Here is a 27609-nt window from a genome sequence, read left to right as displayed (position 1 = left end):
ACAGAGACACTACTTTGCCAACAAAGGTCCGTCTAGTCAAAGCTCTGGGATTTCCAGTAGTATGGATGTGAGAGTTGGACTATAAAGAAAGCCAAGCACCTTGAACTGTGGTGTTAGAGAAGATTCTTGAAAGTCCCTTGGACTGCAAGGAATCCAACCATTCCATCCTAAAGGAGATAAGTCCTGAATATTCAATGGAAGGACTGATGTTGAACCTGAAACTCCAGTACTTTGGCCACCTGATGCGAAGAGCTAACTCACTGGAAAAGACCCTGATGCTGGGAAAGACTGAAGGCAGGAGGAGAAGGGGACGACCGAGGATGAGATGGTTGGATGGCATCACCAACTCAATGGACATGAGTTTGAGTAAACTCCGTGAGCTGGCGATGGAGAGGGAGGCCTGGCGTGCTGCAATCCACGGGGTTGCAAAGAGTCGGACGCGACTGAGCGACTGAACTGAACCGAACTGAACTGATAACAAACAGTCTATAGAAGCTTTTAAGTTGTGAGAGGCAATCAAAATGCCATGATATAAACACAATTTCTCCTCCTTTCTCCTTTTGGGCACAAATAAGGAGGAGGTATTGAGAACATAAAAGACGTTCCAGCTAATCTAGAAGAGGCAAAGTAAGATCATGCTTTTATTTCATTCTGCCAGTCAGAGCAAAGCAAGACTCGGCCTATGGCTAAGACCAAAAACAGTTCAGGCAGCAGCTGTTGGAAGGGCTTTTTTAATACACTGGAATGAAAGCACTGAACTTGGGAGGCGCGAGTCCTGGGCAGGCTTTAGACTACAAAGTACAGGGCAAGCTAGAAAGATCTAAACATTCTCATTACCTCTGAGAATTTATACCTGGCCTAGATGAAGTGATCAAAATAATTAATTACTGAGAAACAGGTCAGCTTTTAAAAAGATATTTATTTGATCAAACACTTATTCTATGACTATGTACTATTACTATTTAATTTGCTTGCTAACTTTCCATTACAGAAACAGACACCTGGAAAATTCTTAAAACTCGTCTCCAGCTCAGCGCCCCTGAGGGAAGTGACTTTAAAGATGACAGCATCAACACTCCCAACCCCTCTTCTGCCAGGCAGAGGCAGCATCTCAACCACAAATCCTTATCCAGGTACCTGAGGTATATACCAGCCTCCCCCAACCTTTACAGACCATGTTAATAAATGCATAAGGAAACTACAACGCTGGCTTTCTTTATCATGCAAGCTGCAGTTTTATGCCTATATTATTTTAATAAATTCTCACCTTCCATGGCCTTCTAATCCCTTTGAAAAAGTCAGGCATCCACATGGGAAGGACGACAGCTTCTCTCAGCAACTTCTTAGCTTCTTCCAGATCTGCTATGTCATCCCTTTGGAAGAACAGCCACGTTTCATGCTTATTCGGGGTCACCTTTGATTTATGGTCATTAGCAGCTCTTTGAATTGTTTTTCACTTAGGAAATTGTTCTTATAGGAAGAACAGTATTCTAATTTTTACTGTATAAAATCATCAGTGAAAACATACTACAGTTATAAATCAGGACATTATTCAATTAACAACCTTTGTTGGTTACGTCAACATTGAATTAACATGAAAATGTCTTGGCTGTATTCTGAAAGAACAATTGTTCTGCCAAGTCTGCACACTCATATTATGGGTGAAATCATAATCAGGAGGTGAATGGATAGCAAGACAAGACACACCAAGCCAACCTACAGCCTTCTCCGCAGCTGTGATTCAAGAACATAACAGACTCACCAGTGAACACTTGGGTTCCTGGAGACGATGTCTCTCTCAAGGGCTTCTACCAGGTCCTTATCATATGCAGCACCATCAAATTTTGGAATTTCACCATCACTTGTACCATCTTGCATATTTTTCCTTCCCTGGGGACACGTGTAAAAAAAAATATCAAAAACAATCATTAAGCCTTCAAAATACTGCAGTCAAACTATTTAAAATGGCTTATTTTTTCTTTTTTTTTTTAAATAGTGTTTTCTAATTACCCCCAAGGCCATCCTCCCCTTTTTAATTCATCAGCAATAGATGAACTGGCCAACCTTAGGAGACACTTCAAATTTACATTCTTGAGGGGACAGGTGCACATTAAGACTAAACAAGCTTGATATCTCTAAATTTGGGGTTGCTAGGGATTTCTGCCACTACTAGAAAATATTTCAAGCATTAATACAGAGGAAGAAAAAACCAACTTACTGAAAACCTACTGCCCAGCAAGAAATCTCAAAAACATTATCTCGTTTAATGCAACAACCCTAAAGGTAAGGTTGTATTATTACCCTTTTTTTACAGATAAGGAACTGGGGCTCAGAAAGTTAATCAAGTTCACAATTACTAAACGTCTGAGGATAGATTTTAACTCAGATCTTCCTGACGCCCCAAACTCATGCTTTTTCACAACATCAGACCACCTCATGCCTGCCTGGGTCATTTTAAACCTTAAAAGCATGTTAAAGGGGCAGGAAGGGATCAGTTAGGAAGATGTGGTTAACATATACACACTACTATATATAAAATAGGTAATCAACAAGGGCCTACTAGCACAGAGAACGATATTCAGTGTTTTATAGTAACCAAAAAGAATCTGAAAAAAAAAAATATATATATATATAAATATCCTTACACCTGAAACACAACATTATATATCAAATATATTTCATTAAAAAAAAAAAAAGAGTAGGTTACATATGGTAGAACTATTAATCCTCCTAAGGATCTGAGAAACGCTGGGCTGGAAGAAGCACAAGCTGGAATCAAGATTCCCGGGAGAAATATCAGTAACCTCAGACATGCAGATGACACCACCCTTATGGCAGAAAATGAAGAGGAACTACAAAGCCTCTTGATGAAAGTGAAAGTGGAGAGTGAAAAACTTGGCTTAAAGCTCAACATTCAGAAAACAAAGATCATGGCATCTGGTCCCATCACTTCATGGGAAATAGATGGGGAAACAGTGTCAGACTTTATTTTTTGGGGCTCCAAAATCACTGCAGATGGTGAGTGCAGCCATGAAATTAAAAGACGCTTACTCCTTGGAAGGAAAGTTATGACCAACCTAGATAGCATATTCAAAAGCAGAGACATTACTTTGCCAACTAAGGTCCGTCTAGTCAAGGCTATGGTTTTTCCAGTGGTCATGTATGGATGTGAGAGTTGGACTGTGAAGAAAGCTGAGCGCCGAAGAATTGATGCTTTTGAACTGTGGTGTTGGAGAAGACTCTTGAGAGTCCCTTGGACTGCAAGGAGATCCAACCAGTCCATTCTAAAGGAGGTCAGCCCTATGTGTTCTTTGGAAGGAATGATGCTAAAGCTGAAACACCATTACTTTGGCCACCTCATGTGAAGAGTTGACTCACTGGAAAAGACTCTGATGCTGGGAGGGATTGGGGGCAGGAGGAAAAGGGGACGGACAGAGGATGAGATGGCTGGATGGCATCACCGACTAGATGGACGTGAGTTTGAGTGAACTCTGGGAGTTGGTGATGGACAGGGAAGCCAGGTGTGCTGCGATTCATGGGGTCGCAAAGAGTCGGACACGACTAAGCGACTAAACTGAACTGAACTGAAGGATCTGAGAGGCTGCAGATGAGGAAAGACTTGGGACACTGAACTGCAGCTTACAAAGCTTTTTCCCTCAGTGTAAGTACCCACTCAGGGTTCAGAGTTTCTTCCTAGTTAGGTCCTTGGACCACATCATAAAGTCACTATAATGACAAAGATAAAAGAACCTTTTAAAATAGCATCATTAGGGTCATTAAAGCAATATACTTTACCACAAATTCTTTATTTAATAACACACTAGCTTGAAAAAAAAAAAAGAATTATATGCTATGGTTTCTATGGGGTTCTGCCAACATTTACTCAGCTCTGAAGAGCTTTAAATGAGACGTGCTCAGCTGCCAGAGACAGTTCAACCACTAGAACTACTTTAGCAGACAGAGCCAAGCACCTCCCCGGAGCTTCAGCCCCACAGTTACTGTTAAGGCAAAAATGAAGGAAAAATGGTCCAAACACTAATCAATTTCCTGAGCTTCAATCTGAAGAGAGAGAACGGGATGAACCTCACCTACCACACTCCATCTGAGATAAACCATAAACTAGATCCTAAGTGCAGAGAGAACTAAATGGCTCCCTGTGGGCAGATGCTCCAGTTCTTTAAGTCACTGGGTAAATGACCAAACAGTACTCTGGTAACTTTACTCCAAAATGAAAAATTTACTGTCTCTGGTTAGCATGGTATGAAACTGAATTTTTAGGAAGATTGTTGTACTTCAGATGACAGATCCCAATATTGACACTTAAAAGGAGTAAATTTCTGGCGTGCCTACACAACAAAGATAACGTCAACAAATTTAAAATTAGCTCAGCCTAGAATCATATTTTATAATAAAGATGGGCCAAGGCTAGTCACACTCAAACATATCACTGTGAACACTCTGTAATCGTTTTTAAAACTCTTCTAAAAATAAATCAACCAGAGAATGCAACAGAAACTGATATATCTGGGATTTAACAAGCTTTGATATGCCATTGTAATTTGAGACTTACCCCAAAAAAATAAATAAATAAATAAGTAGGCAGAGAGTCATTTTAATATGAATATCCAAGTGGTGGGGAGGATTTAATAAACACTATCAAGGGAAAGTAAAAGGTATACACTTATCTGGAAGCAACAGGAATCATAGGATTTTAAGAAAAATAATATGACTATCTATGTCCAAGACATTCTATTGTGCCTTCAGTGTAAGATCAGTGCATGAAAAAAAGATTATCTGCTAGATTACTGGCAGAAAGTTAACAAGTAAACGCCAAACACACATAAACTGTGAAGTGCTATGAAAAAACGAGTGGTCAGTATAGTTAAAAGGTACTGAGCAAAAAGAATAGGCTGGAGGGGGACTCCCCTGGCAGTCCACTAGTTAAGACTCCTAGATTCCACTGAAGGGGGCACAGGTTTGATCCCTGGTTGTGGAACTAAGATCCTGAATGCTGTGCGGTGTGGCCAAAAAAATAAAAATAAAGTATTTTTTAAAAATAAGAATAGGTTGGAAAGATGGTCAGAAGTCAGCACACTGGGCCCTCTAGGCCATGGGGAGGTGTTTAGGTTTTATTCTAAGTAAATGGGGAAATTTTTGAAACTTGCTAAGAAGGGCAATGACAGAATCTGATTTACATGTTAAAATGACCCTTGTAGTTGCTATATGGGAAAAATGGTGGGCTGGAGAAAGAAGGAAAAGCAGGGAAATAAAAGCCTGTAGCAGCAAAGTCAAGGCTCTCAATTCACAGAAGAAGATACGTGGGTAGAAAGTCAGTCAAACCACTTGCCTTCCCACCCAAAGTTTCTCAATAGTACAGATGAGACCTGAATACAAAGTAAGTACTCCAAAGAAGATTCTAGATCTTTTTCAACTCAAAATGGTGAGGTGACTAAAAAAAAAAACTAGGAAACTAAAATTAATAATTTATTTGGTGATACTGGGAGATCAACAAAATGGGTGACAACTATCCTTCTTAACAAACAGATCAATTAAAATAGGAAATATCAAATATGAGTGAATAGCTGTGGTTTCAGTTAACCTGCTAGATTAACTGCAACCAGAAGAGTGGTTCTCTTTGGGAAAGCAGTAAGTGGCAGAGATCAGAAGGGATCATGAGTATGGCTTCTGAGGAGCTCAATGCTCTATTTTTGACCCCTGAGCAATAGTTAAACGGATTACATGGTAGTTACAGAGGTTGCATGCAATCAGTCCAAACTGACTCTTACTGGTTTGTAAGAGCCAGTTATTAAATTTTCAGGAATTTTTCAAGCCAACTGTGAAAAACAGCCATTAGTAAAAATCATACAAACTTAGAATAAATTATACTAAAAATAGAATAAGTAATTACTCAAAACTCCTCACTGCCAACTACTAAACTATCACTACGTACTTGTACTGCGTCTACACTGCAGAATGGTAGGCTGCTACTCATGTCAACTCTGAGTTCAGTGATCTCGTGTTGGTAGCCTAGATCCAGTCATAGTGGAAGTGTTTATACCAGAGAAACCAGCAAGCATTACAAAATGGGGACTTGATTTCTTGTTCTGTTAACTGTCTAGACTTAAACTAATGGGGAAATATTAAACTAAAGAGTGTGTCATTTCTATAGTTCTTACCATGTAAATCGGAGAAAGCAATGGCACCCCACTCCAGTACTCTTGCCTGGAAAATCCCATGGACGGAGGAGCCTGGTAGGCTGCAGTCCATGGGGTCGCTAAGAGTCGGACACGACTAGGCGACTTCACTTTCACTTTTCACTTTCATGCACTGGAGAAGGAAATGGCAACCCACTCCAGTATTCTTGCCTGGAGAATCCCAGGGATGGGGGAGCCTGGTAGGCTACCGTCTATGGGGTCACACAGAGTCGGACACGACTGAAGTGACTTAGCATAGCATACCATGTAAACACAAAAAATTAAGGAAATTAGTTGTATTTGAAAACCATGATATGATTCATCAAAGTTGTTCAAGTGATTGATGGAGGAGTGAAGTTCTGACATATGTTTCTGTTGTTCCATTTTCAACTGACTAATAAAATATCAACCAAGTCTTGTCAGAACTACATTCCTAATCATCTGTCAACTGCAACCACAGGTACCTACAGGTGCAAGAGTTAAGCAAAAAGCAGCAAAGGCATTTCATGAGGGTCCATGGGCCCTATAAAAGTTTACAATAAAGAGTCTTACATATTTTATTATTTGTAAGTTATATGTTGTACATCCTTTATTATGAGATTTATAATAAATCTGTGTGAATATGCATGCATACTTATATACATACAACTTTTTTTTTTCAAAAAAACTAGTTATTAGACATTTATCAGTACACTACTAGTTAGATGATCATCATTCATCAAATACTACCCTTATAATCTACATACTTTTCTTCAATAAAGAGTTTTTTTTTTAGGTCATTGTTCATTTGTGTAACTACTGATCCACATTTCTCAAAAGAATACTTCAACCCAGTTTATCTCTCTCCATATCAGACATTCCTAGACTTAAGCATGAGAAAGAAAATATTCAAAAAATGGCCATTTGCTATTAAGTAATCCAATCAATTACTTAAATCAATTACCAGACAACCACGATGGTGTGATCACTCACCTAGAGTCAGACATTCTGGAGTGTGAAGTCAAGGGGGCCTTAGGAAGCATCACTTTGAACAAAGCTAGTGGAGGTGATGGAATTCCTGTGCAGCTATTTCAAATCCTAAAAGATGATGCTGTGAAAGTGCTGCACTCAACACGCCAGCAAATTTGGAAAACGCAGCACTGGCCACAGGACTGGAAAAGGTCAGTTTTCATTCCAATCCCAAAGAAAGGCAATGCTGAAGAATGTTCAAACTACCACACAACTGTACTCATCACACACTAGCAAAGTAATGAAAATTCTCCAAGCCAGGCTTCAACAGTACACGAACTATGAACTTCCAGATGTTCAAGCTGGTTTTAGAAAAGGCAGAGGAACCAGAGATCAAATTGCCAACATCCACTGGATCACAGAAAAAGCAAAAGAGTTCCAGAAAAACATCTACTTCTGCTTTATTGGCTATGCTAAAGCCTTTGTCTGTGTGGACCATGACAAACTGTGGAAAATTCTTAAAGAGACAGGAATATCAGACCATATTATCTGCCTCATGAGACATCTATGAGACTGGACATGGAACAACGGACTGGTTCCAAATTGGGAAAGGAATATGTCAAGGCTATATATTATCATCCTGCTTATTTAACTTATATGCAGAGTACATCATGCAAAATGCCAGGCTGGATGCACAAGCTGGAACCAAGATTGCCAGGAGAAATATCAATAATCTCAGATATGCAGTTGACACTACCCTTATAGCAGAAAGCAAACAGCAATTAAAGAGCCTCTTGATAAAAGTGAAAGAGGGGAGTACAAAGCTGGCTTAAAACTCAACATTCAAAAAACTAAGATCATGGCCTTCAGTCCCATCACTTCATGGCAAATAGATGGGGAAACAATGGAAACACTGATGAACTTTATTTTCTTGGGCTCCAAAATTACTGCAGATGGTGACTGCAGCCGTGAAATTAAAAGACGTTTGCTCCTTGGAAGAAAAGCTATGACAAACCTAGGCAGCATATTAAGAAGCAGAGACATTACTTTTACCAACAAAGGTCAGTCTAGTCAAAGCTATGGTTTTTCCAACAGTCATGTATGGATGTGATAGTTGGAACGTAAAGAAAGCTGAGCACCAAAGAATTGATGTTTTTGAACTGTGGTGTTGGAGAAGACTCTTGAAAGTCCCTTAGACTGCAAGGATATCAAACCAGTCAATCCTAAAGGAAATCAGTCCTGAATATTCATTGGAAGGACTGATGCTGAAGCTGAAGCTCCAATAATTTGGCCACCTGATGTGAAGAACTGACTCACTGGAAAAGACCCTGATGCTGAGAAAGATTGAAGGCAGGAGGTGAACGGGATGACAGAGGATGAGATGGTTGGATGGCATCACCAGCTTGATGGCCATGAGTTTGAGCAAGCTCCAGGAGTTGGTGATGGACAGGGGAAACCTGGTGTGCTGCAGTCCATGAGGTCACAGAGTTGGACATGACTGAGAGACTGAACTGAAGCACAGCACAGAATCTCTACCCAGTATTATGTTTATTCACCAATCAATTTCCCAGATAAACGTATATACTGAAGGAAATTTTCTCATGAAAGAAAAAAAAATCTACTCAAAAATTTACAGATAAATCTAAGTTTTAAAACTCTGTATCAGTAATAAACTGTATCCACTGTCTTATTCTGTGAAGACTATATACACATCTATTTCCTTATAAATCTTTCCCCTACAGTTATGTTTCATTTATTGTTCATTTTACTTCAGAATACTAGCTAAAATATTTTTTTAAGTTTTAAAACTTTATTTTGAATATTTCTACAAAAGTTCCATTTTACTTAAGATCTGTACAGACAAATTTGTGTGTGTGTTTATTTAATACATCTCTGAGTTTACTGGCATTGCAGAATGGCCTTCAAAATGCAAAGACTGCATAAGTTTTTGATTCAGAGTTCTTTTTTATATCTCTTCCATGTTAAAACCAGAGTCCTCTGAAAAGCCTACAAAAATTACAATATGCACCAAAGGTCATGGGCTTAAAGTGAATGAGTCAGGAAGAGGGAGGCTTGCCTTGTCATCTCTCCCTCTGGCTCTGCAGTCCTTGTCCCTGCTGGTGGAGGGCTTCTCGCTCTTAGATATGGGATGTGCTCGGCCTACAGGTCCCCGGGCGCCGCCTCCTGGCATCTCTTTCCTCAGAGGTCTTACTTCTCGATTGGGACGCCTTATCTGAGGTGGAGCTCTAACCAAAAAAAATAAAGTTAAAATTAATCAAAGGCAAAAGTACTTCAATACTACCTCAGTTAATAAAACTATTAAATCAATTAGCCCACAAAGTCAGTTTTTCCCCTTTTGCCAATTCACGGTCACAACTATTAGGTCAGTTTTTGAAAGTACTTTTCTGTAAAAAATCCTGGTTGATACAAATATCAAATACATATAAATGATACATATAACAGCAATTACTTTGTCAAAGTAACAATCACCAATAGAGGGCAATACACACTACTCCCATCTAATAATCTTAATAGTGTAATAGAGTATCAGTTCCTTATTCATTGCTGTCCTAAACCAAATAAGTAACTTTAAAAAAAAGTATTAAAAGCTGAAAAGACAAGAATTGAAAATATGTCTATCTGTATAGCTTACCAGTTTATCCTTTACAACCAAAATTATTCTCTCTGCTTCAGTATTGGAAAAACCAGCATTTTATTCATCAAATTACAAATAGCAAGGCTTAATGAAATCTTTGGAGAAGGCAATGGCACCCCACTCCAGTACTCTTGCCTGGAAAAATCCCATGGATGGAGGAGCCTTGTAGGCTGCAGTCCATGGGGTCGCTAGGAGTTGGACACGACTGAGCGACTTCACTTTCACTTTTCACTTTCATGCATTGGAGAAGGAAATGGCAATCCACTCCAGTGTTCTTGCCTGGAGAATCCCAGGGACGGGGGAGCCTGGTGGGCTGCAGTCTATGGGGTCGCACAGAGTCGGACACGACTAAAGCGACTTAGCAGCAGCAATGAAATCTTAATTTAGGTGCATCTAAAATTCATGCTTTGAAGGTGTCAAAAATCAAGAATCATTCAAATTATACAGGCCCCCAAACATGAATCAAGAATTCAGATAACTACATGTGGCAAAAGATGTTAATTCTATTTATGGTGGTGACCATTTCACAATACACACAGACACTGAATCATGACACTGTACACTTGAAACTAACGTACTGTGTCAATTACACGGCAATTTTTAAAAAGAATTTTGATAAACATATAAATATAACTATGCTGACCAAGTAGCACACTTTGTCTCATACAATGTGAAATGTGTCTTCTTCAAATAGTAAAGTCGGAGGGCTCCTCAGCACAGTACTTACTTGCCCCTCTTTGGGTGCTGGCTGAGCTGCTGTCACCTTGTGTATAATTTCCTGAGCTGTCTCTGCCTGTTTTCTACCTTTACTGTCTCTACAGTTCCACCTGTATGTGTAGCCCTTCACATCCCATATGTATATCCCTTTTTCCACCCACATACCGAATCTATCATTATCTCTTTTCCAGCTTCTTGCTTTCAATTCATCTAATTCATCATGGAAGTTTCTCTCTCTGTATCAGGGAAGGCTCACATGCGTACAACTCAATAAACCCAGGAAAATGGATGACAAGCCAGGAAGGCTGCAAACTCAAGGTGAAAAATGGGTAACATACTGTAGCATCTTCAGACCACTGGAGTCAGACCACCACATGAAACTGTTACAGATGAGAGAGCCTGGTGGAAAATGTGGTAACCTACCTACTAGGTTACCACACACTGACATTGGAGTCCTTGGAATTCAGTCCAATTAAACAATTATGTACTGAACACCCAGACACCCGTTAGGAAGCAGATAGCCTCTACTGTGCTAGGCCCTCAGAGGAGACAACGATGAAAGAGCAATCTTGTGGGGAAAAAAATCCACAGGAAAGGAACTCAAAAATCATGTATGTTGAAATGGTTATACGATATTTTCAAATTTAAAGGCATTATTATGTTTTTAGTTCTAGCACATTATTAGTATTCTGACTGCCAGTAAGATACAAAAAAATGTGATGAGACTGGCAAAGAATAAAAAAAAAAAGAAAAACGTTACACTGCTCTGTTCCTAGTATTTCATTGCAACCATTGTTTTTTGACTGTACTTCCTTTTTGATGAAGAGGTATCAAATAGGTGAGCAGAACCTTATTATTCTACATATATAAATATAAAACAATAAATATATATATAACAGTAAATATATACATATATACGTAACAGTAAGTGCATATCTGCATATATATAAATGTCTTTCCTGAATCGGATTCATGGCCAAAGGCAATCAAATGCAACCAACAACCTCCTTATGCAGAACACACTTGACATGTGCTTGCCTTCTGTCAGCAGCTGCGCCTGCTATTTAAGTAGTCTGTCATTGTTTGTGGTCCTGCTCTTCCGAGGCACAGCCGGCCTGAGGCTTTCGCTGGCAAACAGCAAGCCCGTCCTTTACAGCTGCGCAACGGGCTGCCGCGCGACTGCTGGGCTGGCCCTGCTAGGCCTCCGTGAGGAGGGGAGAACTGCAGTGAATCCTCAAACAGCTCTTCTGCCTCCTCAGCTTGTGCCTTCCCACCTCGGCTGGCTATTTAGCAGTCTTGGAGGAGTCCTGCTGTAGTCCATTTTGCACACACATCCAGGTCAGTAAAGCTGTGCTGCGAGAGGAATTATTTCAAAGCTCATACACAGGCGGCACTCCAAGAGTGCTACTGCCGACCTTGTCCTGCCGCTCAATATTCTGACGAGCTCATCCCCAGCCTGCATGAAACTGCTCAAAGAGGCCAGACGTACCACTGTTGGCCAGTCCAGAGTGGCACAGAAAGCCTGGCTATGCTCTGCAGGTCTTCAGTTCCGTCTCACTGCAGTTTGATATTACATTTGCAACAGACTCTGTCAGCTTCCCAAAGGACATCCTTGATTCTGTCTATACTTATTCCTCCATTAGCGCATCACTGCACAATGTCATGCTTCAATTTAAGGACTCAGTGACAGCTTCCAGGCTGTAAACAGTAAGTCTCAAGGCTGGCTTTACTGGTCTCTTTTTTAAAAAAGACTTTATTACTAGTAGGGCTGCACTGCATCATCAGCGCTTCCCTGGTGGCTCAGTGGTAATGAACCCACTTGCCAATGCAGAAGATGCAGGAGACACGGGTTTGATCCCTGGGTTGGGAAGATCCCCTGGAGGAGGAAATGGCAACCCATTCCAGTATTCTTGCCTGGAGAATCCAAAGGACAGAGGAGCCTGGTAGGCTATAGTTCGTGAGGTCACAGTCAGACAGACATGACTGAGCGACTCAACCCCCACCTGCCACAGCATCATCAACCTCTGCCCCAACCGTCAAACCCAGGCTGACACCCTCCTAGCTTACAGCATTTCAAATCAGAGAAGCACTGGCAATCTGCAGAGAAATAAGCAGCTTGTCTACGTGAAGCTGAGCTCTCCCATGGGAGGATATTTCCTTGTAGGAATGGGAAGAAGGGTGCCTTAGTCTATCATGTGCAAACAACCCTGATCTCCTTCAAAAGTCAATTCTTCCTTTCTAAGCAAAATTAATCACCAATGTTGTACGTAAATGTTCCTGTCTGGGAGTGGTGGCACTGCTGATCGGTAAACACCATGAGATAACCCAAAGGTCCAGAATCAGAACAGATGCATGAATCATTATATACATAATGAATGGGATACTATATACACGTGAACATAAATCATAGCCATGTGCAATAACAATAGATTAATCTCAGGACCATAATGCTGGGTGAAAAAGTAAGCTAAAAGAACACAGACAATAGGATTCCAAGAAAAGCAAGATACTGTTTGGAGATAAAAACAAATACCTGAACTTTTGATGAATGCAAGACACTACACTACATAATATAAAAGGCTTTTGAATATTGGGTTAAATTTTTCCTCACTGTCTAACGAGCAAATCCATCCCATCCAAACCCAAGGAGAGCTGCCAGCCATGCTGATATGAGTAGTTCTGTGTCCTCAGCGCTGTTTTTTGTGAGGAAAATCTCTTCAGAGGTCTACTTTGATTTTTTTAAAATATTCACCTTATTAAAGTTAAAAATGTAAAAAATTCAGTTAGTCCTTAAAATTTGTGGATTTGTTTACAAATCTTTTTCTATGCATAAAAGCAGCAGATTTTAGAAGTCACTTTTAAGAGGCTTCTGAATAATGCCATTTAAAACCTGGCTAATTAAATGCCACTAAATATTTTAACCTACAATTATAAATGTAATATATTTCACAATCTTCTTAGTTCTTCACTTATGTTTCTTAACAAAGCATAGCTTATATATACATATTTTCATAAACTTAGTAACTTAAACTTACAAACGAGGTAAGCCTCAAATTCTCCTAAAAGTTCCCCCAAAGTACTTAACACAAATTTTTATGTAAAAATCACAGATCTAAATTATTCCATAATACACCTGATTGGAATTGCATGCTTATCACTCTCAATAGCCATATTTTCTTAAATTACAAGTACATAAAAATAATAAATATGTACATATCTCTTAACAAAAAAAAATACTATTACAATTTTGATTCTCTTAAGACACTTTTGTTCTTCATTCTAATGGCACTGGAATTGAAAGATGCTTACCCAATATAGAAGATAATTATTGTCCGAGTTAACCAAGATGACATTTAGCCAGAAACTTAAAATGTATGAGATCTGGGGCTGCAGACACATTTCTCACACCAAATATTATACAATCCCATTTAACTATCATAGGGGCTGCCCTCTTAGCAGTTTGATGTCACCCACAACAAGGAATTTCAGCAAGGACAGTGACTAAATTCTTGTCAGAGACTCTGATGGGACGCACTAAGCTTCATTCAAAGAGTTGCTAAGCCAGTCATTCTATCATTTCTAAGACAGTGTGGGAAAGGGGACGATAACATCACTGATTATTTAGTCTAATGGTAGGATGCCACCACTCCCAGGCAGGGTGATAATTTATTAATTTTACTTTGCTCTTCTTTGGGTCTAAAGATTGGCCCTTGCCTTTTCTATTTAACTCTAAAGAACTTTGAACTTAAAATACTTAAAATACCTTTCTTCTGCCTAACTCTAAAGACCTTAAAACTAGATGACAACAGCACTGTTTCAGAATATAAAAACAGTGTATAGAAACAGACCATAGAAATCTATACAACTTTTATAGATTACATTAAAATATTACCAGTTTAATTTTAAACGTCTCACAGTTCTTTGTCTTATAGTCAAGTTCTGAAATTATTCTACTGATTTGCAAAATATGGGAATGCAAAAAAATATGAATAATCACTGCACTCAAGAAGCTTATAGTTTAGCTAAAATATATACGTATTTTATGTATTGTATTGGACATCCCTTTTCTATCCACATATAAATCCTACAACTAAAGCCTTGCTGAAGAAGAGTTCCCAACTAAACTATAAATAAGAGTCCTCAAAAACAGTAAACTAGAGGGTAAGGCCCTCAAGAACTTAAGCTAAGTATATAGATACAGTTTATTTCTAATGACTTGAATTTTTAGTTGTCTTTTTCCTATAACATTAAAAAACAAAAAGATAGGAATTCTGAATAAAATGTAACAAATATCCTCTTTATACATAGGTGATCTTACCAGAAGATAAAGAGAAATACAAAACAGCCAAAAGATACATAAAATATAGCTGATGGCATTGTGGTTCTTGAAGGTTCCAGATCTCTGCCACCTCAGGGCTTGAGACTTTAAGGAGCACGTAGTGAGGCCTGAGACAGGCCTGAGGCCTACACTGCCAAAGGTGACCAGAGACTAGCGTGTGAAGCCAGGACTCTCAAAGAGCACATTTAAACATGCACATGGAAGAAATAAGTACATCTGTCTATCCCAGCTTATGCTCTCTATGTGCAGAGTACGCATAAGTCTCCCCTAGAAATAGTAACCAGGGGTCTGCGCACGTGTGATTTGGGATTTAGTTTCACACTCACTTAAGCCAAGAAATTTACCTAAAAGTGGTCCAGGCAGGTGACATCCCTAAGGCAGCTGGCTGGGGCCAACACAGACCCTCCACGAAGCGACATTCCCCTAAATAAGCCACTCCTCAGAAGGGCTCAGATCTCGAAGGGACGCTCTCAACTTGACCACAAATAAGAGCCATCAGAAATAACAAAAAAGATAAGGCGCAAAATAACTTCTAACAACAGAACTATTAGTTATGAACTATAAAATGGCTAAAAGCATAAAAAAGAATTTGAAACAAAAGAAGCATAAGTCTTAAGTAGTGTTAAATAAAAATAAATCTACACTTAGATAATCTGTAGTGAGACTACTTAACACCAAGACAAAAAAATAAAATCATAAAAACAATGAGAGAGAAAACAGAAGGTATCTATCAATACAAACAACAGTTAGACTGCTCATGCAAGCCAGAAGGCAAAAACCCCATCACTAACATCAAGCAGGGTGAGAACAGGCTGGAGCTGAAGGGAACACAGGAAGGGCACAGGACAGCACCAAGGTCCGACAAGAGGAGGACGTAAAAGGAGAAAAGGCCACAGTCCCTGGGGCGGCGGGGCGGGGTGGGGGGGCAGACAAGAAGGAAAAGGGAAGAGGGCAGTGTTAGAGAAGCCAACAGAAGAGTAGCATTCCAGAGAAGAGAGTTGGTAAACACAATCAGCTGTTAACAACAGTTAAACACAGTAACTCTTGAGAACTTGGCATTCCATTTTAAATTAGGGAGCTGTCTTTTAAGAATTCACTCCCAATACTGCAATGAACAGAGATCCAGATCCCTACTTCGTAAGGAACAAGAAGCAGTGAAAGGCAACAGAGGCAGTGTATGCATCATAGCAGCTGCCAAAGGAACCGAGAGGGAAGAAGACAGAGGTAATTAGAGCGCAGCAGGGTAAATACTTCTTTCAAGAAAGAAGAAACAAAATGAACACGTTATTTCAGTCTGACTTACCACTATCTTGTTCCCATTCCTTAGTATATCTCTAATGAATTAAAATTTCTATCTTTCAGTTGTCTTTTCTGTAACATAAAAAAAAAAGATAGAAATACCATGTTTTTAGGCACTAATTGTAATAAACACCTCAAATACCAAAATAAAAGTTTCAAATGAGTGACTACTGAGTCCTACAAAATAAGACAAATGCTCCCTAGAAAACTTACATAAAAGAAATAAAGTAGCCAATTGGAGGGAAGTCCCACTCTTGGGACCCTTCAGCTGAGAATTTAGACCCTGGAAAACACCTGCACCCCTGCACTCACTCTGGGACAATCTTGCTGCTTCTCTTCGTAACTGACTGTCTTCCCTGCAGCCACTCTGATCAGCTGTCCCACACCCCCTCCACCCGCACACGGGACCACGTCTCCTCTGGCCTACACGGGGGCGCTGCTCCAGCATGGTCCCCTTTCTCCCCTGCACCATCACTCGCCCCTTCCTGTTGCAGCATTCACATCAGCACACAAACATCTCCAAACAACAAATTCTGATTCCACGTCTTCTCCAACTACTACTCAATTTCTGTGCTCAACAACACTTGTTGAAAGAACTGCAAGTACTCATTGATTCCAATTCCTCTCTTCCCATTCTCTGAACCCACCCGCCATTCCACCAAAATCACTCATCAGGGTCACCAATGAGCTCCACGCTGCTAAATCCAATCCAATTCTCAATCCTTATCTTACTTAACCTACATGCAGCATTTGATAAAGTTGCTTAGAATCTTCAAACTTCAATTTCTTCTAAAAAAAAAAAAAGGGATGAAATTAATAGTACCTATTTTAGAGGGTGGCTGTTGAAGATTAAGAAACAAACCATGTAGAGAGTTTACCAGCACAGTATCTGGTTCACAGTTAAAAACTCAATAAATGTCAGTTATCGTAGTTAATCAGCACTGCTAGCTACATTCTACCATAGTCTGTGTATACTCCATACTCCAGAAACAGAATTCTGGAAGAGACTAAGACTCCAGCATGTTTAGAAGTGAGTATAATCTCAACCTGCCCATCATATTAGGCAATAACCTATTCTACCATATGAAGAATGACCTTAAAATTTCTTTCTTAAAATGCCTTACTTGCTGATGACTCCCAAGTAACTAACTAGTAATCCCAATTACTCTTAAACTCTGGCTCTCACTTTCAATTCCTATTCCACAGCTTTGTCTAGATGTTTAATTACGTAATTTTTCTCTCATTCTCTAAAGCTCATTAATCACCATATCCAGCCAATCCTAGCTCACTAACGGCTCTCACACCACTTTACAAGACTGCAAGCTCAGGAAGGCTGCACCCTGCCACACCCCTACAGAAGGACTGACACCCAGCAGAGCACCTGGCATACAACGGGGCCAGCACCATAGGTGAGGCTGTGCACAACGTCTGGATTATTTCTCATATTAGCTCCACTTCAGGGATGTGGACCTGGCCTACACTGCAGGCAGATTCTTTGCCATCTGAGACGCTAGAGAAGCCCCTAACATAGGGGTTGGATATATCAATAGTAGTGTTTTTTTCTTCCTAAGACTTCAAAGCAATTTTACAAAACAATCTCATCATGATATACATTTTAAAGAGGTGAAAACTGAGGCCGGTAGAAGTGAAATTAACTTGGAGGACCACTCCATTTAGTGGTGGCACTGATACAGAAACTTGCTCTCCCACCTCCCAACCCCAGGAAAGTTTCCCAGAGCCTTGGTGAGACACCGTAAAGATGAGAAGGCAGGGTACTCTGTATCAGTACCCGACCTTGGCCGTGACTGAGCTTCTTCCAGTGCAAACTGGGATTTTAATATGCGAGCAGTTACTTCATCTATTAGGGTATCCACAGAAAACACAGAGCAACGATTTTAATACCGAGTCAACAAGAATTTCCTCTTGGCTGAAATTCTACAGAAGAGCACAAAGTTGATAAAAATCAGTCTTCCCACCTATCTGTATGCAGAAATACACTATGCCATTTCCCTTGGTTCCAGGTGAAACAGCATTAGAGGGCCTGTTAGAGTTATCTTTTTAAACCTGAATGGAAGAAGCCAGATGATGCTTTTCAGGCTGGGTATCCTACTGCTACCGCCATCTCTCCCAAAAGATGTCACTTTAAAAGACCTAACACAATTATTTTTGAAGCTGAATAAAAAATACTTCGTTGAATATAATCTATGTCACATACTGCTCCTATACAGAAAATCTTAATTTCATGGCCTTAGGTCTCACTGGGAAAGATCATTTCTAAATGGCCTCATTAAAGAAACTATGCTTGATAAACTTACATGGCAAATATTATAAAATAATATAATTAACACAAGATATCTTTTAACTTGGGACACTAAGAATAATCTGGAAGCTCCATCTCTTTGGAGTTTAATTCTAATATTGCCAGTACTTCCCATTATAATTCTACTTTTGTAGCTCAGTTTCCCCCATATTCAAAGGCATTAAATCTAATTCATTTTAAAAGGCTGCTTTGATTTATCCAAGCAGCTGCTAGTGATCTAATATAGGACCATGATTAAACTCAGAGGACACACAACATATAAGGTATAACCTGGAACAATACGGCAAACTACCACCGGAGACCACCAGTGTAACAGAAGCAGCTCTGTGTGAACAGGACAGACCCACAAGCAGGGCTTCCAAATTAGTGGCTAACGGCAAACATCAGATGCATCCTGGAAACACTTTGTACAGAACAAGGTAAATTATATTTTCCGACTGGCCCACACTGCAATTTCAGTGTGGTATTACCAGAGAGAAAATTTTTAAATTACATTATTTATTTCACTAAGCATCTTCAGTTTCTTTAAGCATCTTTAAGTACTTCATTAAGTATTCTTCATTTTCCTTCTCTCCTACCCCCTCTAGTAAGAATTTAATCAAGTGCTTAACAGAATTATATATTATGTATTAGGATATATAGACACTTGTCAAAATATACCCACAAATATCACCAAGTATGTGTAGGAAAGTAACATGGAAGAGCTAAGACTTCAACTTGTTGAAGAGTTGAAGAGATCTGGGTTCAAATCCTGGCTCTGCCACTTTCTTGTTCAGACGACTTTGGGAAAATAAACTCTATAAGCTTCAATTACTTAGCTCTAGATGGAGTTCATAACAATAAATCAGCAATAGTAATATGGGTACACAATACAAGTAGCTATTTCATAGGATTACTGGAGGTTTAAGTAAGAGAATGCTTGCAAAGCACAAAGTGACCGATAACTCGTTATCTCATCCTTTTCCTGAAAATGATTACCCACTTCATGAGGCTTGGACATCTAAAAAAACCACATCCTCTCTGCCAGAGTTATTCAAAATGTTTCAGAAAACTAAGGATTTATGTAAAATGTACTAGAAGGAAATAAAATTCCCTGAGGGATTTTATGAATGAGGCAGTATCATTTTAAAAATTCTGTTAGCTCTTAGTATTTACATGAAAGAACACTGTAGCACTTTATTTCAGAGTTGATGATTCATTTTAATTATTACATGCCAGTTACTGTCTTAAACATTAAAATTTAATTTCATGAGGTAAACACCCCATTTTACAGAGAGTGAAGCTAAATGTTTAGAGGTTAAATAACTTGTACAAGGTCACAAACCAAGGAAGTGTCAGAAGTAGAATTTAAACTCAGATCTCATGGACTCAAGTGTCTTCCCACCACACCAAGAAAATCTAAGGGCTATATTCACTTTCACTAGCTCTAGGTGGTATTTTACTACATTTGTTTTATGTAATCTGTAGAAGAAATGAAATTGTAAAAGGAAAAAAATTTATACAAATTCAATCTCCCATAACTTTTAGCCCTAATTCTATCAGCACTGCCCACATTCTGTGCTACAATGAAGTTTACTTCATTCTGCCTTACATAGATATCACTATGCTGATGTTACTTGGTAAAGGATCTGTGGATTTGCTGATATAAAGATTTTAAAGTTTAAAACTCCTAATTCTATGATATTATTCATGGTATTAAATAGCATTCCTTCACTAGTAGAAGCTTGCTGTGTTGTTGAGTGATTTTCCATCACTGTTGATGATATATATGGAAATGGAAATCTTTTTTGCCAGGCAATATACAGTCTTAGATTTGCTTTTATTAAGGATTTCTGATCCACAGAGAAAATTTAGTATGGAGGAAGGAGGTTTGGAGAAACATATTCTGGTCCATTCACTTTCATTAAGAATAAGGCTTAAAACATAAGTATAAAAATAAATCAGATCTGTGCTACAAAGCGGTTAAGGGAGGTGAAAGAAAAGAAATAACTGGGTTGGTGTTTCTCTAATAAGAAGAAGTTTTCAGGAAAGTGTTTATCAATGGGAAAATGCCAGTCACACTTTTTATTCAGTTTGAGCCACAGATATTAGGGCTGTTATCTGTGGCCACTGCTTTCTGCAGTATATCATGGTGCTCTAGCAATTAAGAACAGGTACTTCCTACACTGAAAGTTAATCTTAGAGCCAGATGGCTTCACTGGAAAATTCTACCAAACATTTAAACATAATTAATGCCAATCCATCTAAAATCTTCCAGAAAACCGAAGAAGGGGGAACACTTCAGACTCATTTTATGAAGCCAGCATTACCCTGAAACCAAAACTAGATTAGGACATGACAAGAAAAGAAAACTATAAGTCAATATCCTCAGTGAACAGAGGTAAAATTTCTCAACAGAATATTAGCAAAGCAAATTCAACAACACATTAGAAGGATTATACACCATGACCAAGTAGGATTTATCCTTGGGATGCCAGGTTCAACACATACAAATCAATAAGCATGATCTCTCACATCAACAAAATAAAAGATAAAAATCATATGATCATCTCAATAGATGAAGAAAAGCACTCGACAAAATACAACATCCTTTCATGAGAAAAACCCTCAACAAATTGAAGGAATATACCTCAACATGATAAAGGCCATGTACGACAACAGCTAAATTATACTCAACAGTGAAAAATTGAAAGTTTCTCCTCTTAGATCAGGAACAAGACAAGGATGCCCTCACTCTCATCACTCTTATTCAACATAATACTGAAAGTTCTAGCTAGAGTAACTAGGCAAGACAAAGAAATAACAGGCATCCAAACTGGAACAGAATAAGCAAAAATCGTCATTATTTGCAACTGGTAAGATCTTAAATACAGGAAACCTTAAAGGCTCATCAGAAAACTACTGAAAACTAATCAATGAATTCAGCAGGATATATGATCAACATACAAAAATCAGTTGTGCCTCAATATATTAACAACAAAACATCCGAAAAAGAAATAAAATTATCCCATTCACACTGGCATCAAAAACAAAATACTTAGAAAAGAATCATCTTGTGTTTTTATAATGGGAATCATAAAATTATCTCTAACTCAGTGGAAAAAATCCTGAAGGAATAAATTAACTATTTTTCACAGTTTTTTAAATGCTTTTCGAAAATTTTAAGAGATCAACAAGCTAAACACATGATCACAGCTACTAATCAAAAGGAAATTTTATTTTCTGTGATGCAACACTCAGACCACAATATGACTTCACAAAAAAAAGGACTGAAAGCCAGAAAGAACTAAACTCAGCTCCTGGTCTAGCCTAACTTACAGGTCAAGGTCTCCCAGGCCTCAGTGTCCTTACTTGTAGAATTAATGAAGTTACTCGGTGTTGGCGGAATGCCTAATATGTGCCAAATGCTGCGTGAGCAGTGGAGTTTGCTATTTGTTATTTGTGTTGAGTAAATAAAGCCACGGTCCTTGCCCTTGCAAAACTCTTACCCTTGTCAAGAGACAAAGAAATACAACATAACTGGGATGAACACACTTTCGTGCCTGGGCAAACCAGAAAAGGCTGCAAAGAGGAAAAACAGTTTAACTGAGACTTGAAGAACGAATATGAATTGCTTAGATGGGGATTATGGCTGTTCCTTGAGGAAGAACAGACTGTGCAAAGACAGGAAGGTAGCAAAGAACAAGAAGAGAGAGGTTTAATATAGATGGTGCACAGGCTGAGCATCAAGGAGATAAACTTCGAGCCTTACTGCCACACTACTGATTCACCCTTCCACCTTAAAGGAAAGGTAAGGTTCCTTCTACACTAAGATTCTGGAAACCGGCTGTAGGCCCAACCAGATGGATCCAATTTGTCCACCATTTCATCTGAAGTTGTTAGTCTTTTAAAGCAAAAAAGCTTTGATGTTGACATTACGAAATCCAAAAAGAACTTGCTTAATTGATAAATTTATCAGTTAAACTAAACTTCAGGACCAGCAGTGGATTTCTACTGTTATGATTACAGTAGTAAAATATTTCAAAAGCAAGATATATGACAAATGACATAGTTCTGTTCTTTATCAACTACAAACCCTGTAGACACACATGTGTGAAAATTATAAACAGCTACTAAATTTACATGCCACCCCAAAGAGTTTCTCATACTTGGTTCAAATAAAGGTTTACTCTCTTCACTCTGACCATCAATTAACTCAAGAAGTACCTAAGGAGAACAAACATAAAGTTCCACTTACTTGTGTTCTGCAGGTACGGGGGGCGGCCACACGGCAGGATCTCTAAATGGTTCATCTTGACAGGACACAGGGAAATCTGGGGGCCTGTCGATTTTAAAACTTTCCAAAGTACTGACAATACTTTTAACTTGTTCATATTCTTCCAATAATTCCTGCCGAACCTTTAAGAAAAAAATAGCCTTTATGCTACAAACTATTTACGTAAATTGCAAACAACAAACTGCTATAGAATGTTAGTTTTCTTAATGCCATTCAAAGTATGCAAAATGAGTCATTAAAACACAGTCAAAAAACCAAAGAACTATTTAAAGTAATATAGATAGGAGGGCAGGAATTGGTTTGGAAAAAGACATATATCTTTTCTTAAGGCAAGTAGTTATATATCTTTCATAAAGAAATTCTTTCTACCAAAGAATGTGATGACCATTAAGACAATTCAAAACAAGCAACTAAGTTATTAACCAGTAACCATTCCCAGAAATCTATAATGTTAAGCTAAATTCTTTTAATATATTTGTAAATAACACCCTCAAAACTTGTCAGCCAAAATTTTCATCAGTATTTCCTATCCCCATTATCACAAGATATGAAATGCCTCTCACGGGCATCTAAAAGCCCTGAGTGGCATAATACTAAGAATTACCCATTTCCAGTTTAAGTTCTGCTTCATCAAAGTCTGAATTCTTTCGCCTTGTTTAAAAATCTTTCAACCTGGCTAAAGTTTAAGCTCAAAGGCAAGATTTTTCCCATATTTAAAAAACTTTACTGAGCGCTATGTGGAAATTCTTATGTTTTCAAATTTTGAGCCCAAACTAATTCTCAAAGGCAAACAGATAACAGATTGAAAATCACATGTATAAGCTAATTTCAATAATTCTAATTTTTTAACCAAAAAGCACACTTTACTATAAAGCAGAGCATAAGAAGCTTTCCCTTAACTTTATCTCAAACAACACATAAAAACATATAAACAAGTCACAGAACCAAATAAAAATCTAAATTCACCTAATATATGCAATTATATGCTATACTGAGAGAATAAAATTTCAGAACCTAATGGAAGTAAATATAGAAGTACCAGAATAGAAACGGTCACTATTTAACACAATTAAGAACATGTCAAAAATATTTCCATGCTGGATTAGTAAACAACTCTTGTCTATGGCTAGGACACCAGAGAGAAGAACTCAAAAATTTCAATTTGAGTTAAAACCAATATATTGTTCTCACTCAACATAATTTGGTAACACTTAAGTTGGAAAATAAGCCAAATTCACCCTGAAAACTTAGTAAAACATCAATTTCTGACCAGTGGAAAACTTAAAAGAAACACTTGAAAGGCATTAGCACATAAATGAAACTTCAAAGAAGTGCTTGACTTTGTACTTTTAATTTTAAAAGGATTTTAAGTTTTAAGACTAAATGGGGAAATTGTAATTCAAGTTTTTATTAATATTATAAAATTGTATAGTCAAGACACAGTAAATATATTACTGTTTTTTATTAGATTACTGACTCCTTTGTATTTGTAAAGAGTCTTTCAAAAGAAGAGGAAACTTTTTTAAAGGAAAAGTTTTGTGAAATGGGTCAAAATTACATGTAAAAATGAAAGGGGAAAGGGCAAGTAGAAATACCTCATTTCTACAACTTGTAACCATACACAATTAGTCAACTGAGGAGGAAAAAACAATTAGAGTCAATCTGAATTAAATGGCTTCGAAATATGTCTCAAAAATACTGAGTTGACCAAAAAGTTCATTCTGTTTTAAGTAAACCTAAAAGACATATTTTTCATTTTCACCAAGGCTTTTAATGAACAATGTGTTCACTAACTGAACAAACTTTTTGGCCAAATCAATATATTATGAAAAACATACACATGTTAACTAGGAAAGACAGAAAAACTATCCAGAGTACATTTTAAATATACTTCAGCAGTCAGACAAAAGAGAACTACTCGCAAAATCTCAAACTGATTTTTCAGCTCACATCTCTCCAGTGCAGCAGACCGCTGTCCTCACCCCCTGAACACTTCCATGGGCTCTTACCTGCTGCCATCTGCCTTTGACCGCTGGGTCTCTGACTGATTGGCAATGTCTCTGAATCTGCTGGATCACCCCCTGGTAATATACCATGGATGAGTCATAATTTCCAAGAAGTGCATATTCTCTTCCTTTCTTTGCATTGTCACAGATCTCAGCCAAATTCATCCTTCAGAGATCTAAACATAAAATACAGTGGCTTTTTATTAAGTTTTCAGTACTGACTTTAAAGCATTTATTACACTTTAAAAGATCTGCTTAAAACTACTTTGAAAGTCAAAATGTTTCTCTCATTCTTTGAGGTTATCTGAATGCATCTTGTAATGATACTGAACAAAGTTCCCAAGTTTGGAAATGCACAGATTACAAAAGAGCACCCAAGGAGATAACTAGAGAAATGACACAGCTCTGCACTATCGATTTATGTTACAGCTACATAAACTGGACACCAGTTCTCCTTGCCCATTTATAATCACCACAAGCTGCAATAACAGTAAAGATCAACTTGCTTCATTTTAGTCCGTTTATTCTTGACAATGTAAAGCTAAATATATAAATAGCTCACATTTTCCATCAACATCAATTAAAACTACAAAAATTATTTTTCACTAAAACTATCTGGCCCCAAGAACAAAAAGGGAAGGAACTTTTTGACTTAAGGAACACATTTTAAAAGTACAGCCTATAGTTGTCCATGCATCATTTACATACATTTAAGTGTTTCATACAACTTAAATCTAAGCAAAAACCTCAAAAACCTGTGAATTTAACTATCTGATGCTCCCCATCTGGTAATCTTCTATGATCCTGCCATTCTCTTGAGCTTTTTGCCTGTGCAAATCACTATCATTAATCTTCCCCTTCTACAAGAAAATAGGAAAAATAACCATCTGAACCTCTGGTTTCTACCAAAGCCCTCCAGCTCAGTAATTCTGGCTTTTCCAGGCTTCTCAACAGTCCCCCAAGATCATCCAAGGCTTCTAAGCAAAGATACTTTCCACTGAAAACTGTCCAGAGATCCAGGAGAATGACATCTTGGGAAGGAGTCCAAATTGACCTACTCTTACTTCCTGGAACAGTAAACCAAGAAATACACTTAGCAGAGAAAAACCATTTTGTCCCATGCTTTCCTGAGGGGATTAAATTTTGATGGGAGTAGCCTGGCTCTTCCTCTCTACCTCTTATCTGTTCTTAAGGGGCTCAGAACCTCTTCCTCAAAACTAACTACAACTATTTCTAGTCATTTTAGCTGACTCCAGTACATTCTTGAAAAGATTAAAGTCGTTTCTTTTTATGTGCTCTCCCATTTTAGTTGCCCCTTCTCCCAGCATAGGTTCCTTGAAGGCAGCATTTATGTTACTTGAGAATCACACTGCAGCAAATAGTATACTACTCTCACAAAGTAAGAAATTTCAACATTCAGTAGATCTACCCACAGAATATATGACAACCATGGAAAGCCTCTTCTTCAAATTACAATTCTTCAAATGAGTCCTTAGACAAAAGCATTCATTCTGCTAATATATGCGGGCACGCAAAGATGCACAATGGAAATATTTCCATGTAAAGCAGGGTCAGCAAACTTTCCCTGTGAATGGCTAAATATTTTTAGCTTTGAGGGGCAACAGGAAAAACTGAGGGTATTATGTTAGTTATATAAAAGAGACAAAAATGTCCACAATTTTTATCAACAAAATTCAAACTATTATAGTAGCAATCATTGAGTACAACTTTTTGCAGAACAGGGGATATGATTTCATGTAGTTGGGATTCATAGTTAGTGTTTCCTATCATCCAGATCAACTGCAAATGTTCATGTGTCAATACTGCTTTTTAATAAGATTTACGCATTTCATGTTTTAAAGTGTTTGTTTACCAAGAGAGGTATTGTCACATGCTGATATCAAATCACAAGCATATAATTTCAATCCAGCATATTTGCTGTTTGAAAAGCATTTGAAGGTTTTATTCTTCTCTTGATAAGTCATTACACTGTATATTAATCAATTCCAAATGAAGGTTAAGTGGAAGTATCTCCATTACACAGTTAAATGGATTTTGTAATACGGAAATTTCCTTTGCACTTGCATCAAAGTAGTTTGAGCTCAAATACACTGAAAATCTGGGTGGGAACAGAGATCTCACTTCTTTAACTTTTGACAGTGTAGATAGCTACATATTATAAAATAATTCAGTACTACTTGTGATTCAAACATTAGCTGGCATCAAAATAACTTTAGTTTTGCATGTAAGCAGTCTGATCCTGAAATTTTCCATTGAATTTATTAAGAAACATTATCAAACCTGGACTGGCAACTCGTTTCACAGTCCAGGTTCGATGCAGGATACTGGATGCTTGGGGCTGGTGCACTGGGACGACCCAGAGGGAGGATATGGGGAGGGAGGAGGGTTCAGGATGGGGAACACAGGTATAACTGTGGCGGATTCATTTCGATATTTGGCAAAACTAATACAATATTGTAAAGTTTAAAAATAAAATAAAATTAAATAAACAAACCCATATACACCCCCCCACCAAAAAAAAAATCACTCAGACCACAATATAGAGCATTTCCATAAGTAGAAAGAAATCTTCATGTCCCTCCAAGTCCATGGCCTTCTTCCAAGGACATAATGTCCCAATTTCTATCACCATAGATCACTTTTCTCTGATTTGAACCTCATACAGGTAGAATCATACAATATGTTCTCTTTGTTTTTTGGTTTATTTTACTTAGCATTTGTCTGTTACATTCATCCGTGTTGTTGAGGGTGTTGGTAATTCTTTTTGTTGCTAAGTAGCATCTCATTCTATGAATAAAATATACAGAATTTGCCCTTCAAAAAGAAAAAGAAA

The 27609-nt window shown here is 38.1% G+C and overlaps 1 protein-coding gene across 31 annotated transcripts in view; it reads right to left on the bottom strand.

Annotated features, from left to right (window-relative positions):
* Positions 1-27609, bottom strand: part of KATNAL1 (katanin catalytic subunit A1 like 1) — a 58740-nt gene that overhangs the window by 17647 nt on the left and 13484 nt on the right. For 24 of the 31 annotated variants that reach the window (XR_015138142.1, XR_015138140.1, XR_015138135.1 and 21 more), the window contains 5 exons: positions 24759-24931; positions 22711-22871; positions 9220-9388; positions 1763-1890; positions 1268-1373 (listed from right to left, as the gene is read on the bottom strand). Coding sequence is in view for 19 of the 31 variants with exons in the window: in XM_086329553.1 (XP_086185679.1) it covers positions 1268-1373; positions 1763-1890; positions 9220-9388; positions 22711-22871; positions 24759-24920 (726 nt within the window). In the remaining 12 variants the exon portion in view is untranslated. Of the gene's footprint in view, positions 1-1267; positions 1374-1762; positions 1891-9219; positions 9389-16157; positions 16226-22710; positions 22872-24758; positions 24932-27609 lie in introns of all 31 variants that reach the window. The other 7 variants (XR_015138144.1, XM_086329559.1, XM_086329557.1 and 4 more) reach the window with 1 other exon arrangement.

The sequence above is a fragment of the Bos grunniens genome, chromosome 12 (genome assembly GCF_055505025.1).
Source record: "Bos grunniens cultivar Pamir isolate PY7600 chromosome 12, Bosgru_T2T1.0, whole genome shotgun sequence".
In the NCBI taxonomy this organism is placed as follows: domain Eukaryota; kingdom Metazoa; phylum Chordata; class Mammalia; order Artiodactyla; family Bovidae; genus Bos; species Bos grunniens.
This window is presented reverse-complemented; position numbering and strand designations above follow the sequence as displayed.